This window comes from Phacochoerus africanus, chromosome 5, assembly GCF_016906955.1.
Source record: "Phacochoerus africanus isolate WHEZ1 chromosome 5, ROS_Pafr_v1, whole genome shotgun sequence".
Classification (NCBI taxonomy): domain Eukaryota; kingdom Metazoa; phylum Chordata; class Mammalia; order Artiodactyla; family Suidae; genus Phacochoerus; species Phacochoerus africanus.
This window is the reverse complement of record NC_062548.1, coordinates 28,389,322-28,402,536: the sequence shown is the minus strand read 5'-3', so window position 1 is coordinate 28,402,536 and position 13,215 is coordinate 28,389,322. Positions and strand designations below refer to the sequence as shown.

The 13,215-nt window shown below is 36.4% G+C and overlaps 1 protein-coding gene across 1 annotated transcript in view; it reads left to right on the top strand.

The window, feature by feature from the left end:
* LOC125128404 (phospholipid-transporting ATPase ABCA3-like) overlaps positions 1-13,215 on the top strand; it is a 101,434-nt gene that overhangs the window by 74,417 nt on the left and 13,802 nt on the right. The window contains 3 exon segments of the mRNA XM_047782759.1: positions 1,374-1,586; positions 3,089-3,259; positions 8,549-8,727. Coding sequence (XP_047638715.1) covers positions 1,374-1,586; positions 3,089-3,259; positions 8,549-8,727 — 563 coding nt within the window.

Below are 13,215 nucleotides of genomic sequence, written 5' to 3'. Positions count from 1 at the left end.
TCAGACTTCTCTATTCTGTTCCATTTGTCTGAATGTCTGTTTTGTACCAGTACCACATTGTCTTGATGACTGTGGCTTTGTAATATTGTCTGAGGTCTGGGAGAGTTATGCCTCCTGCTTGGTTTTTGTTCCTCAGGATTGCTTTGGCAATTCTGGGTCTTTTGTAGTTCCATATAAATTTTGGATTGTTTGTTGTAGTTCTGTGAAAAATGTCATGGGTAATTTAACAGGGATTGCATTGAATCTGTAGATTGCTTTGGGTAGTATGTTTTTACCATATTAATGTTTATGCTAGGCATGTATACATTTTGTAGTAAAGTGGTTACCATAGTACTTAAACACCTCGTTTGCATGTTCATTTATAGATCAATTTGGGTAGAATCTACATTCATAATGCATGGCCTTCTTGTTCAAGAAGAGAGTATACTGCTTATTTATCCAACTCGGCATTCAACTTTTCTTTGAAATAGGTTATGATTTGTGACATTGAAGAGTTATAAGCCTTCAAAACAGGGATTTCCAGATAATCCAGACTTTTAATTTGATTACCCATGGTGTTTATTTTTTAGGTTTACAGTATATTCTTTCAGAAATGAAATAAGCATAACTATATGTTCCTTTCCATTGCTACTGCTGCCACCATCAAGGACATCGGTCTTTAATTACATTATGAGTTTTCTTAGCTTACCTTACTGTTTACTTCTTGATTGTCCTGCTACATCATTGTGAAATTGAACACAGGGACAACTTTGACATTTGTGGGAAAACTGCAATTACTGAGACAGGGATTTCCAGAAATTTATTTCCTTTAACAACTACACTTTCCTCTCCACCACCACCATCCAATCAATTTAGGCCCCTCGAATTTTGTGCTTCACTGTCTAGTTTTCAATTTCCATTAGAAAAATTTTAAAAAGAATCCCCAGAGTTGCTTCGGTGAGTGTAATGGGAGTGGGGACATAGAATAGGACCAGGCAACCCAGTTTGAAAGTAGGTAGCAGTGAGAATATGTAGTCAGAGGGAAAATCTTTAGAGAAATAACCTCCTGGCTGGGAAAATTGAGAATTGGGATTATTAGAAAGTATAATGACTTTGCTTATGGATTTAAAAAAAAAACTGTCCTGTGTTTAAAAATGGGGAGGAATTATGGTGGTTCTGTTCACTGGATTATCCTCTGATGAAAAAACGTATCTTACATCATGCTCATAGCTAAGGCCTTTTTTAAAAGAAGTATATTGATTTAATTAATGAATACATCTGTACTAACTAAGGATAGAACTGGCTATCTCCTTCTCTAAGTGTCATGGTTTGAATTATTTTTGCACTTACCCTTCCCCTTGCCTTTATATCTGTGTTTTCTACGTTTCAGGGAGTGTTCAAATACGGCCGATTGGATATCTACATCACAGATTACCGTTTTCTGGACACTATGTTGATCTTCTTGCTGTATGGCTGGTCTGCCATTCCCCTCATGTACCTGCTGAGCTTTCTGTTTACTAGAAGTACTTCTGCCTACATCACACTCGTCCTATTCAACTACCTCTCCGGCATTTTTACTCTCCTCATAGATGACTCATTTCAATTAGGTAAGGGTTTCACAAAATTTCTCATTCCCCAGAAGGCAGCCATGAATAAATAAGTCGTAATCGCCTAAGGACATGAGTAGACAATTAAGTTCTAGATTTTGGGGATATTCTGAATTTGATGTAAGTCGGTAAAATTATTTCCAGCGCCTGTGATACCCTAGACATTTTGTTAGAGCTGGGGTCCTAATATTCAAGTGATGGGACTCAACATGATGGGGCTCTTTGGCAAGATTCCTCCTCTCAAACCCTACACCCCAGAGCTCCAATCCATAATTTAAGGACTCTGTTTTGCACTGTCATTTGAAAATTTTAGGAGCATTTGTCCTTGAGCATTTGTCCCTCATTTGTCCAAGAGAGAAAGAGAGTGAACAATAGAGAGAGAACACAAAAGAGCAGCTTTCTTCTTGGAAGAGTAGACCTCAGAAAGTTAGACTAAATTATATTTCAAGTATATTCGATCATTATTATGTTTTAAGAGTGTTATCCCTTGATATTGTGGTGGTTTGTAGTGAGGTGAAAAGAATGAAGAGTCAAGAGGAATCTTGAGTTCTTAGGAGAAGCCAACAGGTTTGTTGAGGAAAGGCTGTATGGTGGGGCCCTTCTCCCATTTAATGAATCCCGAGTAACTGAACAAGGTTTTTTTTCAGAAAGAAGCAAAACGCTATATGTGCCTGACATACTTACAACGAAGACATTTATCCTTCCTTTCCAGTCCTGGTTTCGGCAGTATGCTTAAAGATGTATCTCCTCATTTTCCTTCTCTGATTTTGAGATTTGGGGAGATGGTAAACTGACCATTATTATAGATAGAGTTGCTAAAGAGACCATAGTTACTCCTTTGTTGAATTACCCTATAAAATGAATTTGAACTGGATCAAGCACTTCATCATGTAATCCTTCCCTGTTGTGGCAGAGCTCCAAAGTACAGGCTTCCTGCCTCATTCCCTTAGCCCTTTACCTGTCATAAACCAGTTCCCTGGAAACTACTTCAAGGGTGACTATTTCAGGACTTCCCATTGTGGCTCAGTGGAAACAAACCCAACTAGTTTCCACGAGAATGCATCTTCAATCCCTGGCCTCACTCAGTGGGTTAAGGATCTGTCAATGCCATGATCTGCGGTATAGGTTGCAGATGCGGCTCAGATCCCGTGTTGCCATGGTAGTGGTGTAGCTTGGCAGCTGCAGCTCTGATTCGACCCCCTAGCCTGGGAGCATCCATATGCCACGGGTGCGGCCCTAGAAAAGACAAAAAGACTAAATAAATAAAAAGAATTCTTTGTATGTTTTAGACAACTACCTCACCAAAAAATTTTTTCTGAACTCTGCAATTATCAGCACAAACTGTGTCATCAGATATCAGCTGGCAAAAACTTCCTGGGAAGTAATTAATATATTAACATTAATCATATTTTTTAATCCCCTGAATTTTGTTTGGTCACCACTGGGAAATGTGTTGTTTGGGGGATATTTACTATAATGAAAACTAATCTGATCTTTTTTAGAAGTTCAACATAGCATGTCAAATGCCACCAGAAACATCGTACTTAACGTATTACTGCTTTTTCCCAACTACAACCTTGGGAAATGTATTGCTGACTATTTTACTTTCTACCAGATGAAGAAACAATGCTCCAGAGAAAAACCTCCTGCCTACTTAAATTGTAGTAAAGCAAGTAAGTATCTTCAGGCTTCCTAAGTCTGTAGGAAATTGGTCCCAGGTGCAGCCCACAAAACACATGGATAATTGGCCCTTATTTCAAAAAAGAAAGTCAGGTCACATGTTCAGCTTGAGTCTTCTGTATATCCAGTTGTTCCAGTACCCATTGTTAAAAACACTATTCATGGAGTTCCCGTCATGGTTCAGTGGTTAACGAATCTGACTGGGAACCATGAGGTTTTGGGTTCGATCCCTGGCCTTGCTCAGCGGGTTAAGGATCCAGCATTGCCGTGGGCCGTAATGTAGGTCGCAGATGTGGCTCGGGTCTGGCATTGCTGTGTCTCTGGCATAGGCCAGGGGCTATAGCTCCAATTAGACCCCTAGTCTTGGAACCTCCATATGCTGCAGGAGCGGCCCTAGAAAAGACAAAAAAAAAAAAAACACAGAAACACTATTCATTTCCCCACCGAGTGACTTGGCCGTCTTGATGAAATCAATTGATGTTAGAAGTATGGGTTCATTTCTGGATTTTCAATTTTTTTTTGTCTTTTGTCTTTTTTGTTGTTGTTGTTGCTATTTCTTGGGCCACTCCTGCGGCATATGGAGGTTCCCAGGCTAGGGGTCGAATCGGAGCTGCAGCCACCGGCCTACGCCAGAGCCACGTCTGCAACCTACACCACAGCTCACGGCAACGCCGGATCGTTAACCCACTGAGCAAGGGCAGGGACCGAACCTGCAACCTCCTGGTTCCTAGTCGGATTCGTTAACCACTACGCCACGACGGGAACTCCCTGGATTTTCAATTTTATTTATTTGATTTATGTGTCTATCTTTATGCCAGGATCATGTTCATTTTCATTACTTTAGCTTTGTAGTAAGTTTTGGTACTTTGCAAATCCATATACATTTAAGAATCAGCTTTTCTTAGCTTTTGGCAAAATTCAACTATTTATGATTAAACTCTCAAGAAAGTGTACAACACAATAAAGGCCATATATGACAAACCCACAGCTAACATCATTCTCAATGGTGAAAAGCTGAAAGAATTTCCTCCAAGATCAGGAAAAATATAAGAATGTCCACTCTCACCACTTTTATTCAACATAGTTGTGGAAGTCCTAGCTATGACAATGAGAGAAGGAAAAAAATTAAAAGAATCCAAACTGGAAAAGAATAAGCAAAGCTGTCACTGTTTGCAGATGACATGATACTGTACCCAGAAAATCCTAGGAAGTTCCCATCGTGGTGCAGTGGTTAACGAATCCGACTAGGAACCATGAGGTTTCAGGTTTGATCCCTGGCCTTGCTCAGTGGGTTAAGGAGCTGGCGTTGCTGTGAGCTATGGTGTAGGTTGCAGACGTGGCTCAGATCCTGCGTTGCTGTGGCTGTGGTGTAGGCCGGTGGCTCCAGCTCCGATTCGACCCCTAGCCTGGGAACCTCCATATGCCACAGGATCGGCCCAAGAAAAGGCAAAAAAAAAAAGACAAAAAAAAAGAAAAGAAAAGAAAATCCTAAAGATGCTATCAGAAAACTAGCAGAGCTCATCAATGAATTCAGTAAAGTTGCAGGATACAAAATTAATACACAGAAATTGATTGCATTTCTATATGCTAAGAATGAAAGATCAGAAAGAGAAATTAGGGAAACCATCCTGTTTACCATGCTATTAAAAGGAATAAAGCACCTAGGAATTAATCTACCTAAAGAGACAAAAACAGGTACTCTGAAAACAATAAGACAATTGCTGGAGGGGGTGTGGGGAAAAGGGAACCCTCCTGCACTGTTGGTGGGAATGTAAGCTGGTACAACCACTATGGAGATCAGTATGGAGGTACCTTAGAAAACTATACACAGAAATACCATATGACCCAGCAATCCCATTCTTGGGCGTATATCCAGACAAAACTATCCTTAAAAAAGCCACATGCACCCACATGTTCATTGCAGCACTATTCACAATAGCCAAGACATGAAAACAACCCAAATGTCCATCGACGGAGGATTGGATTAGGAAGATGTGGTATATATACGCAATGGAATACTACTCAGCCATAAAAAACACAAAATAATGCTATTTGCAGCAACATGGATGGAACTAGAGACTCTCATCTTGAGTGAAGTAAGTCAGAAAGAGAAAGACAAATACCATATGATATCACTTATGTCTGGAATCTAATATATTGCACAAATGAACCTTTCCACAGAAAAGAAAATCATGGACTTGGAGAATACACTTGTGGTTACCTGGGGTGGGGAGAGTAGGGTGGATTTGGAGCTTGGGGGTAATGGATGCAAACTATTGCTCTTGGAATGGATTAGCAATGTGATCTTGCTGTGTAGCACTGAGAACTATGTCTAGTCACTTATGACGGAGCCTGATAATGTGAGAAAAAAGAATGTATACATGTATGTGTAACTGGGTCACCATGCTGTACAGTAGAAAAAAATTGTATTGGGGAAATAACAATAAAAAAATAATATTGTGGAATAATTTCAGAGAGTCCTATGAACAAAAATTAAAAAATAAAAGAATTATTTGATAAATTATTAGATTTTATAAGAATTAAAGGTGGTTGATTAATGCAAAATAAATTTAAACACAAAATTGCATTTCTATACATCAACTACAAAATCTTATAAAGTATGATTCTTAAAAAAGAAAGTTCAACAGCCAATGCTGGAACACTTTGAACAACAAGTAGTATTGAATTATATTTTGATAAATAAATGGTGAAAAAGAAAAAAGTATTCCACAGAATTCCAATTTATGTAGATACTCCAAGCTTGAGGAAGTAGATCATAACTTGTTCCCCATTATATGTGATGTACACAATGACTTCTTTCCAAATAACATAGGGTAGAAAAGGGAGGGAAAGGAGTAACTTGACAGCAGAGAAATCTGACAAACACTATCTCAACCAAGGACCTAGGTAAACATCAACAAAGATGGGTCACACTGAGTATATGTATCCTTTCTTTTGCCCACATCTTTTTTTTTAAATTGAAGTGTAGTTGATTTACAATGATATATTAGTTTCAGGTGTACAACATATCTATATTTGTCTATATTTTTACAGATTATACTCCACAAAGTTATAAAATATTGGTTATACTCCTTGTGATATACATTACATTCTTGTATCTTATTAATTTTATACCTAGTAGTTTGTACATCTCAATCCCCTAATCCTGTCTTGCCCCTGTCCCCATCCCCCTCCCCATCAGAAACCACTAGTTTGTTCTCTGTACCTATTAGTCTTTCTATTTCGTTATATTCATTCATTTTATTTTTTAGATTCCACATATAAGTGATAACATACAATTTTTGTCTTTCTCTGTCTGTCTTATTTCACTAAGCATAATACCCTCCAATTCTAACCATGTTGTTGCAAATGGTAAATTTTAATTCTTGTTTATGGCTAAGTAATATTCTATTGTATACACATACCTCATCTTCCTTATCCATTCATCTCTTTCTCAACATTTAGGTTGCTTCCATATCTTCTTAGGTGTTGTCAATAATGCTGCTACAAACATTGGGGTGCATGTAAGTTTTCAAATTAGTGTTCTCATTTTCTTCGGATGTGTGCCCAAGTGGACTTGCTCAATCATATGGTAGTTCTACTTTTAGTTTTTGAGGAACCTCCATACTGTTTCCATACCAGCTGTACCAATTTACATTCCCACCAACAATAATCAAAACATTATGGTACTGGCACACAAACAGACATATAGATCAATGGAACATGGTAGAAAATACTGAAATAAACTCATGCACATATGGTCAATTAATCTATAACAAAGGAGGCAAAAATATAAAATTAGGAAAATACAGTTACTTCAAAAAGTAATGTAAAAACTGGACAGCTACATGTAAAAAATGAAATTAGAACATTTCTCACACCCTATAAAAAATAAACTCTAAATGGATTAAAGACCTAAATATAAGACCTTTTTCAATGAGATAAAAATTGCACTTTAGCTCTGTAATCATCTCTAAAACCTCCCAATAATACTGGTCTAATAATGAAAAAAATCAGACATTTTAATTGAGGACATCCTACAAAATATCTGACCAAAAGCTATCAAAGTCAACAAAAATAAGGAAAATCTAAGAAACTCACTGTCAAGAGGAACCTTAAAGGTACATGACCGCTAATTGTAGATTCTGGACTGGATCATGGAACCAAAAAATAGTATACATTATATTTTAAAATCTAGGAAATCTCATTAAATCAGGAACTTTTTTTAATAGTAATGTCAATTTTTTGTTCATCATAACAAGTACCATACTGATGTACGTTGTTAATAATTAGGGAAACTGGGTGCAGTACATATGGAATACTCCATACTTGCTTCACAACTATTCTGTAAATCTAAAACCACTTTTTAAAACTAGAGAGTGTAGGAGTTCCCATTGTGGCGCAGTGGTTAACAAATCCGACTAGGAACCATGAGGTTGCGGGTTCGGTCCCTGCCCTTGCTCAGTGGGTTGACGATGCGGCATTGCCGTGGGCTGTGGTGTAGGTTGCAGACGCGGCTCGGATCCCGCGTTGCTGTGGCTCTGGCGTAGGCTGGCGGCTGGCGGCTACATCTCCGATTCGACCCCTAGCCTGGGAACCTCCATATGCCGCGGGAGCGGCCCAAGAAATGGCAAAAAGACAAAAAAAAAAAAAAAAAACTAGGGAGTGTATGATTTTCCTATAATAGACATTTTGTGCTTCTTATGCATTAACTTTCTTCTCAGGAAAGTTCAAAATGTATCAGCTAATGGTCATTTTTACCTTTTATAAACAGAGCGCATTATCTTTTGCCAGCATTGTTGCATATTAATATTTTCTTTTAAAATGTAATGTATATATGTAAGGATAACTTGATCCCCTTGCTGTACAGTGGGAAAATGAAAAAAAAAAGGAAAAAATAAATAAAATAAAAAGATGGAAAACCTAAAAAAAAAAATATTTTCTTTTAACTATCAATTTAACACCACACTTCTGAAATAATTTTGGGCATAGTTTCATGACACGCAATCATTATTAAACATATGAATAAATATGTTAATATTCATATGCTTACTTGATTAGCATATATTATACTCATGAAGATCAGCCTTAAGAATTTGCTGTTAAAATGGCATTTTTTTGTAGCAGGATAATGACTTCTTACACTCTAAATACTTTACCTGCCTCCATTTAAACTTATGTTTCATTTTATCTTATATTTCTTCCTATTGATTTTTTTCTTAGGTCTTATTCATGGTGTCAATTTTCTGCAGAAAAAATGTCTTTTTTTTTTCCATTCTCAGATAATACAAAGAATGTTTATTCTTTGGAAGAGGAAACCATTGGAAAGTATATGATTATGATGAGTATCACAGGCTTTGTTTTCCTTCTCATCATTTTCTTTTTGGAGACTACTTTGTGGAGATTAAGAACATTTTTCCATCAATACATTTACTTTTTTATCTATAAGGCATTCAAGAAGGTGAGTAATTAAGCATGGACCTTAAGAATGACTATAAGCTAATGGACCAGTTATCCTAAAAAGCATTTATCTACATTTGAAAGTCTCAGTAACTGGAAAAAAGAAAAAGAATGTGTCCTCTGAAATACATTTCTTTAAAATTTTATTGGAGTATAACTGATTAACAATATTGTGTCAGTTTCAGGGGTACAGAAAGTGATTCAGTTATACATATAGGTATGCCTATTCGTCTTCAGATTTTATTCTCATATTGGTTATTACAGAATATTGAGTGGTGTTCCCTATGCTATACATTGTCATCATTGGTTATCTCTTTTTTATGTAGTACAGTGTGTATGTTAATCCCAAATTCCTAATTTATCCCCTCCTCTTACGTTTTCCCTTTGGTAACCGTAAATTTGTTTTCAAAATCTGTGATTCTGTTTCTGTTTTGTTAATAAGTTCACTTGTGTCATTTTTTAGATTGCATATGAGTGATATGTAACACTTGCCTTTTTCTTTCTGAATTATTTCAATTAGTATGATAATCTCTGCGTCCATCCATGTTGCTGCAAATGGCATTATTTCATTCTTTTTTAAGGCTAATATTCCACTGTATATACCACATCTTTTTTATTAAAGTGTATTGATTTACAATGTTCTGTCAATTTCTGCTGTACTATATGTGATCCGGTCATATATATATAAACATTTTTTCTCATATTATCTCCCATCATGCTCTACTCCAAGAGATTTAACATATTTCCCTGTGCTTTACCCATTCCTCCATTGATGGACATTTAGATCACCTCTTGGCTATTATGCACAGTGCTGCATATGAACTTTGGGCTGTATGTATCTTTTTGAATTAGTAAAAGTTTTTAATAGATATTTATCCAGGAGTGGGATTGCTATGTCACAGGGCAACTTTATTTTTAGTTTTTCTTGAGGAACCTCCATATTGTTTTTCATAATGGCTATCCCAATTCACATTCACACCAATATTATTTTCTCTTTGATAAACATTGCCATCATAACTTCCTTTATACCTTCATGCATGGTACCCATTATTTTGAATATATCTGTAAAGGTCATTTTTTTAATTTTGTCTTATTTTTATTTAAGTATAGTTGATTTACAGTGTTGTGTCAGTTTCTGCTGTACAGTATAGTAACCCAGGCACTGGGTCCTATGTACGTTATAGGAGGTCCCCATTTCTCCACACCCTCTCCAGCATTTGACTATATTGATTCTTTCAATGCAAGAGTATGATATAACTTTCTATTTGTGTCAACTCATTTCTTTCATCAGAATCTTAGAGTTTTCAGAGTGCAGGTCTTTTGTCTCTTTAGATAGGTTTATTCCTAGGTATTTTATTCTTTTTGATGCAATGGTAAATGGGATCATTTCCCTAATTTCTCTTTCTGATCTTTCATTGTTAGCATGGAGAAATGCAATAGATTTCTCTGTCTTGATTTTGTATCTCGCAAATTTACCAAATTCATTGATGAACTCTTAAGACTTTTCTGGTAGTGTCTTCAGGGTTTTCTAGGTAGTATCATAGAATCTGCAAACAGTGATAGTTTTACTTATTCTTTTCTAGTTTGTAATCATGTAATTTCTTTCTCTCTCTCTCTCTCTCTCCTCTCTCCTCTCTCTCTCTCTCTCTCTCTCTCTCTCTCTCTGATTGCTATGCTAGGACTTCCAAACCTATGTTGAATAAAAGTGATGAGAGTGGATATCCTTGCATTGTTCCTGATCCTAGTGGGAATGCTTTCAGTTTTTGGCCATTGAGCTGTGATGTTAGCTATGGGTTTGTTATAAATGGCTTTTATTTTGTTGAGGAAGTCCCCCTCTGTGCCCACTCTCTGGAGTGTTGAATTTTGTCAAAAGCTTTTTCTGCATCTTTTGAGATGATCATACGGTTTTTATTTTTCTATTTGTTTATGTGTTGTATCACATCAATAGATTTGCAGATATTGCAGAATCCTTGCATCGCTGGTATAAATCCCACTTGATCGTTGGGTATGATCTTTTTAACATATATTTGAATGAGGTTTGGTAATATTTTGTTGAGAATTTTTTTATCTATGTTCATCAGTGATACTGATCTGTAATTTTCTTTTTTTGTGGTATCTTTTTTCTGATTTCAGTGTCAGTGTGATGGCGGCTCCATAGAATGAGCATGGGAGTGTTCCTTCCTCTGCAATTTTTGGAAAAGTTTCAAAATAAGAGGTGTTAGCTCTTATCTGAATGTTTGATAGACTTCAGCTGTGAAGCCATTGGATCCTGGACTTTTAGTTTTTGAATCACGTTCTCAATTTCAGCATTTGTAATTGGTCTGTTCACATTTTCTATTTATTCCTGGTTCAGTCTGGGTAGGTTATACCTTTGTAAGAATCTGTCCATTTCTTCTGGGTTGTCCATTTTATTGGCATACAAATCCTCACAGTAGTCTCTCATGATCCTTTGTATTTCTGCAGTGTCAGTTGTAACTTCCCCTTTTTCATTTCTAATTTTATTGATTTGAACCCTCTTCCTTTTTTTCTTCATGTCTGGCTAAGGGTTTATCAAGTTTGTTGATCTTTTCAAAGAAGCAACTTTTGGTTTCATTGATCTTCTCAATTGTTTTCTTTGTCTCTATGTTACCAATTTCCGCTCTAGTCTTTGTGATTTCTTTTCTTCTACTAATTTTGGGCTTTGTCTCTTCTTTCTTCTCTATATGTTTAAGCTAGGTTAGGTTGTTTATTTGCATTTTTCTTCTTTTTCCTGAGATGATTGCACTGCTATAAAATTCCCTCTCAGAACTGCTTTTGCTGTGTCCCATAGGTGTTGGGATTGTTGTATCTTCATTGTTGTTTGTCTCTATGTGTCTTTTCATTTCCTCTTTGATTTCTTCAATGATCCATTGGTTGTTTAGTAGCATATTGCTTACCTTCCAGGAGTTTGTGGGGTTTGCTGGTTTTTTGGTTTTTTGTTATTTTTTTTTTTTCTGTCAGTTGATTCCTAGTCTCATAGCATTGTGGTCATAGAAAATGCCTGAAATAATTTCAACTTTTAAAAATTTACCAAGGCTTTATCTGTGACCCAAGATGTGATCTATCCTGGAGAATATTCCATGTGCATTTGAGAAGAGGGTATATTCTGCTGCTTTGGGGTGAAAAGTTCTAGATATCAGTTAAGTCTGTTTGGTCTAGTGTATCATTTAAGGCCTGTGTTTCCTTGGTGGTTTTCTGTCTGGATGACCTGTTAATTGCTGTAAGTGGAATGTTAAAGTTCCCCACTATTATCTTGTTGCTATTTATTTCTCCTTTTATGACTGTTAACAGTTGCATTATAGATTGTGGAGCTCCTATGTTGGGGACATATATATTTACAATTGTTATTTCTTCTTCAAGTATTGATCCTTTAATCATATATGTAATGTCCTTATTTTCTCTTGTGACCTTCATTATTATGAAATCTATTTTATCTGAGTATTGCTACTCCTGCTTTTCTATAATTTCCATTTGCATGTAATATCTTCTTCCTTCCCCTCACTTTCAGCCTGTATGTGTCTTTAAGACTGATGTGGGTCTCTTGTAAGCAGCATACATATGGAACTTGTTTTTGTATCCACTCAGCCAGTCTTTTAGTTGGAGCATTTAATCCAATTACATTTAATGTAATTATGGATAAATATGTACTTATTATCACATTCTTTTGGGGGGGGTCCTTTTTTCTTCCTTCCTCTTTTTCCTGTCTTCTCTTGTAATTTGCTGACCATCTTTAGTGCTGTGTTTGGCTTGCTTTTTCTTTTATATCTGTGTGATCATTATAGTTATTGGATTTGTGGTTCCTGTTACATTTTTATATAACCATCTATATGTGTGCAGAATTATTTATGGTTGCTGGTCTCTTAATTTTGCATAGCAAAGGAAACTATTAGAAAATAAAGAGACAACACACAGAATGGGAGAAATCTTTGTAAACAAAGCAACTGACAAGGGCCTAATGGCCAAAACATACAAACAACTCGTACAACTCAACAACAACACAAAAAAAAACAATTAAAAAAGTGGGCACAAGACCTAAAGACATTTCTCCAAAGATGACATATTGATGGCCAGTAGGCACATGAAAAAAAAAATGCTCAGCATCACCAATTATGAGAGAAATGCCAACCAAAATTCCATTGAGATACCACCTCACACTGGTCAGAATGGCCACTGTTAACAAGTCTACAAGTAACAAATGCTGGAGAGGATATGGAGAAAAGGGAACCCTCCTTCACTGTTGGTGAGAATGTAAATTGGTACAACCACAATGAAAAGAGTTTGGAGGTGCCTCAGAAAGCTAAATATAGAACTACCATATGATCCAGTAATCCTATTCCTGGGCCTATGTCTGGACAAAAATATAATTCAAAAATATAAAACGGGGTTTTTTTACGTCTTTGTCCATTAAATCCGACATCTGATTATTTTTAAGGCAGTTTCTATTTCCTGCTTTTTTCCGATGTATGGGACC